Consider the following 6,226-nt stretch of genomic DNA (forward strand, 5'->3'; position numbering starts at 1 on the left):
CACTGTTGGTAACAAATAGTTTAAAAAATGATTACGTAACATCATTAGGATTAAAAATTGTTTTAACGAATGATGATGCGTTGGTTGAGTTTCAGGAATTATATCACACACCTTCAAATTAGTAGAATTTTAGTGAGATTAACAAATAATGAAACCCTGTGTACCTCATATGGGAATGTTGAATTAAATAAACACCACTCGTTTAACTTCCCTAGTGAAAACACATTAAACTTTTTGTCATCATTCCAGTAGTATTTTGAAGTTTTCTAACTTTTCACAAGGTGAAAACACTCTATTTTAAGAATCAACACGTTAAGAAATTGAATAGATATAACATTTTTACTTCAAATTGGAAGGGCCCCGTAAATCCGGTAAAATCTAGGATATGTTTCTAGCAGGAAACGAAGCAGACTACAGACAACAGAATTCCAAAAAAGGAGCTGGAAATTAGCTTTATTAATAATCTTTAAAGAGGAATGACACTATAAAGACTATATTGCAGAAGTCTTTACAGAGACTTACTAAGCCTTGGCCGTAAAGAACGTCGGAAAACGTATTTCAAACGATATAAAAACTTCTATTAACTGTAATTATTTACCTGAATTACTTTTTTAGACGAAAATTCGACCTGATAACAAAGTATTTGTTTCTAAGGGTGTTATAGTTAGTTAGAAAATCCAAATAAAGTTGTTCAAGCTCGGAAAATACTAAACAAGCGTCGACTGCTCAAAAACAAGTTCTTAAGATCATAGCCTCCTGGATCACGCGACTCGCGGACGCAGGCTGCTCGCGCTATAGCACAGAATGAAGCAAACTGAAAATGTCAACTTAACTTGTTATCAGGCACAAAGCTAGGCCCTCCCTTGTTCTCAATCTGGTTGAAAATTGAAGAAATGGGTATCAGCGCGCTAACAGGTTAACCTGACGTTTAACTCAAGAGCCGTACTTCCGTAATTAACTAAAATTAACATACTTAGACTTAATTTTTTCTGAATAGACTAGCCGATCGCACACCCTGAATACTTAATTGTTAAATTAACAGTATTCCGAAAAGTAACTTCGCTCTAGTTTTTCAGTTAGAGGTGGTTAAATATCAGGAAAAACCCCATGTTAATCTCCATAGGAAAATTGGTAAAAGCATGTGAATTTTGCTTTAACGTTACAAAAGAGTATCAAGTCATATCTACAAGGGCCTACCGGCCCTGTAGAATTTATTTTGAAAAAAAGTATCAAAAATCAGTATTGTATTAAAACAAAATGGCATTTGAGTGAAAGAAATAGAGTTGTTTATCTAAATTTATTTTAATCCATCGCAGATTCTTTTTCTTTTCGCTACCCCGCGAGCTAGAAAATCTTTTATCCGTTCATTTTGATGTTCGACTTCTTCAGGACAGGGTTCTGGTAAATTATCATTCTCTATCAGAACTATCATCACTGCTAGCAGATGGAAAAATGTGTAGAGATATAGTAAATACGTCTCTAAAATCTTGTTCTATTTTTGTTTTTCATTTTCTTCTCGGGTTGATGGAAATTAAATTATCGTCGGAGGAATCTTAACAAAAATTCTACTACACGGGTAAAAATTCTAAACATCGACGTTTCAGCAATGCCAAATTGGCCAGCCACATCACTCATACAAGATTTATTTCCTGCAAACCTGAAAATTATCCTAAAAGTTATAATATAAAATAAAAATATGAAAACGCTTTCAAGGCACAAAAATACCACAGAAACGCTAAAATATGGGTTTCAGATGTAATTGGGATCTGGCCACCATGTTTTGCATCCACTGTAAAGAATTCAGATCTCTCAAAGATTGCCATGATCGAGGCACAAGTATCACGTTTTAAACGAATATTTCTTCTAAACTATGTAAATACCATAATTACATCAATTAGTATATATCATAAAGCGATGCGTGCGTTTCATATAATTGACTAATGAATTACCCTGAATTACTTCTTCATCCGTATATTCTTCGACGACATTTCCAATGTAATGCATAATTTTTGTCGTTTTTTCAAGTTTTGAGTATCAGCAAAATGTCTTCATCGGAACTGTCTATAGATGATTCAAGAAATCGATACGACACTCTCATTTCGTCCGTCGCTATTTTGAAAACGTGTGGAACTACGTCATAAGGCGCTCGATTTTGGTCGCTCCGTCTCCCGAGTCGGAGCGGTTGGGGACCGGAAGGGAGCGACTGGGCCAATGTAAGACGCGCCTCCGTCTCGGAGCAGCGACGATTTATTTTTCGGAGCGCTCCGGATCATTTCAAAGAAAAACGCTATAAAAATTATTTTACTTGAATATTAAACGCTGCAAAAGAATTGACCAATAAACACTAAGTAAAATTACGTAATGAAAGAGGAAGTGACGTACATTTGGTTTGGATAAAGGTTTGGTGGGAAATCCAAATGTAAAGGATTTGGGTTTGAGAATACGGTTTTAAGCGCCCTGTCCAAATGGAACCGATCCAAACGTTCAGATTTGGATCCTCGTCCAAATGATTTATATTTTTAGAGAATAGGGTCCCAAGATTTCAGTCAGTGTCACGAATTACATTTGGAAACTAAATATACCAACGACAAACGAAAGGCAGCTGAATCCAATCCCAGCAGACTTCCGTAGAGAGTAGCAATAACCTTGAGAATCTTGGGACCGAGTATGATACAGGACGGGTAGAAGAAAACCAGATTTTTACAGGGGTGAGAGTTGTGATAATCAAAGAGGTCATCGGAGATATTTACACAAGTGGTGTGACAGCAGGCTTGGCATGCTTCACACTGGAAGGCTTTGTGATCATCTGCTACTGTTAGTAGGCAGGATGTGCAATTGTTGGCAATGAATTTTGTATTGCGCTTGACAGTAGTGGAGAGAGACTTGCTAGTGGAAACAGTGAGTTTAGGTCGACCACGTTTTTTTTCAATAGGAGCTGTTGTTTGTTGCTGGGGGGGGGAAACTTGGTGTCAGCGAAAGATTGTTAGACAATGTGCTTGAGCTAATTTGTGTATAGGATGATTGGTTAAACCCAAGAGAAATATCACCGGTTATTTTTGACGGTGCTCAACATCAGGATTAATAGTAGGTCCACCAGATTTAGGAACTTTATTAACCTCATGACTAGGGCTATCACAGCTTGCAGTAGTATTAGTTTGGCTAGGATTTGAGATCGTGGCATCTCCGTATGAGAAGAGCGGGAACGACCGATTTGCCTTAGGTGAAGGAGAGAGTAATATAACCATTGTTGATTATTAGGGTTAAGGGCAAACAAATTGAATGCAACCGTAGTAATTGAAGACTCTTTCTGGCATAATAAGAAAGTTGAAGGAACAGAAAAGTCTTTAGTTCATTTTCATTAGTGTCGGGTGTCCATAGTTATAAACAACGGGAGGTACATTCAAAATTTGAAACATAACGGATTGAGCCAAGGCTTAGTTGCGACGTTGTAAAAAACACCAAGCTTATGCTGTTTAAACTGGTGATTAATCCGTTCATTTAAATAAAGATGCACTTACAGAATTACTGTATAAAAATCCAGTCAATTAATTAACAATAATTAACTTCAAACTGTTCTTTTTCATAAATTTTGATCTAGACGAAAAGGTCATCAGACGACTTCTTTCACGAACCTGAATCCATTGACGGGAGTTAGGAAGTCATTTTGTGAAGAGAAAAATAAAATTTATGCTTAATTGTTAGTCTGAGTTTGGTAATGAGCATTCGATCAAGATTCATTAAACTACAGTCAGTGTTGAGTTGTGGACACCTGTTGACCACTGACTCAAGTACGTGGTGATTAGGTCCAAACTAGGCTTAGTAAGGTCCCCCCATGGGCCACCATATGTAACGAACCAAATCGGCTACACCATTAACTGCTGTAGGCCAGAGCGTACATTGTGCTCTAATAAATATAACAATCTACCTTACTAGTCGCAATAACTCCTTTCTTTATTTCATCGTGTTCCTTTTCACGATATTGACAAACTATTACAAATTTAACTGTACAGGTTTAACTAAAATTAATGGCGAACTGCATGGTCTCTACTAATACCCGACGGCAACTGCCCTTTTCCTTTGTTCTGACTTCAATTTATAGTGGGAGAGTCATCACATGATCGAGCAGATGACGTCATGGACGCCGTCTGCTCGATCGTCTGGTACAGTGTTAATGATTTAAAAGTAATATGGTACGTTAAACTAGGGGTTTCCACTTGGTCGCGATGCAACTGAATAATTGCTAATATTTACACTAGTTTTGGGTCCGTCTCTGTTTCAACGTGCCCCTTTGAAGTAGATGGTTTACTAATAGAAGCGAAATCTTCAATGCTGGTTGGTTTTAGAGTTGATGCCTCACTTTCTGAAAATTAAATTAATTTGAAACCTCTAATTGTCCAACCAAACATAATTCCAAATATTAATGTTGTAACAGAATATTTGTGGCTGACGAGAGCGGGAGAGCGGTTATTTTTCATTTAGGAGAGATTTATTCAATTCCTCTAAATATGAGGGCTGGAAATAGGCACTGGTCATATTGTTGAATAACAATTTAAAACGTCCAAGATGTTTTTTAAAACTGTAATATTGACTGGACAATATCATATTCAAAATTTCGACCCAATCTAAGAATTAACCTAAGATACAGTTGAAGGTATCATAGCTACATTTACGTTACTTTTTGACTTGCATTTCTTTAAGGAAGCGATTTACGAACTAGAATATCATCTAAGTAACTACGTTACCTTTATCTAGCTTAAAACACAAATCAAAACTATTTTGCCTCTTGTTTAAGGAAAGTAAACCAGTTACTTTCAAGTTACTTTTTCGCCAAAACGAGATAATTCTTAGGTGTGTTTTATGAAAGTGTCATTTGAGTCTTTAGGTAATACGTTGGCAATAGTATTACCTGTGTTTCGAGAAAAATAAGTTTTAAATAAATAGGTTGGGGAAAGTAGAGTCGGATCTCTGATTTCAAAAGAGTGAGAAAACTGATGGGGAGAGTGATCCAGTGGGAAGCAGAGTCCACATAGGGGAATTAAGTAAACTTTTCGGGTTATGTAACGCGCTGAGCAATGGCTTTAGATGTAGACACGCCCAGTATAGGATGAATTGTTCAAATCAATCTAATTCCTAAATCATAATGAAAGTTTATAAACTATTTCCAGGCGAAATTAAGAGTAGTGCTTTCGCAGTTTATTGGCGATGTGTTAAACCACTTTTGGTGGTGTGCGAAAACTTGTGAGAAATACCTAAATTACATGATTGTAAGTTATTTGCGAAAAGCTTATAATACTCTAGTATTTTATTGATTCATTTTATTGAAACACTGAAGGTGCTTGGATTCAGCTATTACATCATGTCCAAAATGTGCACGAATGGCCTTTACGCAAAAGTGCCCATGCCGAATTGAATGAAGAAGAAAGGACAAAACCGTGGTTAAATAAACAAATTATATCTTTTATGGAGTTGAAGATATTACTTTGCAAAAGGAATTTTTTGAAAGAATTAAATTTTTTCCTAGATAATAGGTTTCATTGAATGTTATTTATGAAACTATATTATACTCATCTCAGCAAGGTTGGTTAAATGGTAATATATCTGGTTTTAGCCACCCAAAAATGTGGATTACAACAAGTAAAACCCTTATATCAAGTTATTAAAAGTATACCGTGACCATATTTCAACCCCCCAAAATTATGGTTATAAATGTTTTTGGCTAGGATGTGTACTTTCAAGATATATGGAGTTTGGTTCTAACTTTTAATCAATCGTTTAGGGTAGCTAAAAAGAGATTTGACCATCTAATAGCCCTAAATTCATGTACTTGAAATGTTCATAAAATGAGAAAACTTATTGTAACGTTACTGATCGAACCTGTATGCAATGATCCTAATGTAGTTCTAAAGTAAATATGAAACTTTCTTTCGGGCATACAGGGCAATTGGAATCATTTCATAGCCTCTTATTGATGTACGCTCCAAAAACACCTAGCTATCCGTAAGATCACACCAACAAATTTTTCAAATAATCATCTAAGACAGGAAATGTAATTTAGGTGGAAAGGCTATAAAGGAAGAAATATCCTTGCCATTATGGACCACAAAAAGTCTTAATCGCCCGGTTGCATTAGACAAAACATGGAAGCAACGGTATGTACCACATGATGAAGTAATAATTTAAATTAAAGTTAATTGAAATCTTCCCAACTGTTATCAGAATGAAAGCA

The 6,226-nt window shown here is 35.9% G+C and overlaps 1 protein-coding gene across 1 annotated transcript; it reads right to left on the reverse strand.

The window, feature by feature from the left end:
• Positions 1–1,536: 1,536 nt before the first annotated feature.
• LOC149680957 (uncharacterized) lies at positions 1,537–2,956 on the reverse strand. The gene is made up of 4 exons (XM_089834469.1): positions 2,941–2,956; positions 1,950–2,012; positions 1,726–1,789; positions 1,537–1,657 (listed from the first exon to the last, which is right to left on the reverse strand). Exons 2-4 carry the CDS (start codon positions 2,002–2,004, stop codon positions 1,537–1,539), a joined length of 240 nt encoding a protein of 79 aa, XP_089690595.1. The 5' UTR covers positions 2,005–2,012; positions 2,941–2,956.
• Between the last annotated feature and the right edge of the window lie 3,270 nt (positions 2,957–6,226).

This window comes from Phalangium opilio, unplaced genomic scaffold (genome assembly GCF_054372755.1).
Source record: "Phalangium opilio isolate 3A_F unplaced genomic scaffold, DU_Popi_V2 ptg000039l_1, whole genome shotgun sequence".
NCBI lineage: Eukaryota > Metazoa > Arthropoda > Arachnida > Opiliones > Phalangiidae > Phalangium > Phalangium opilio.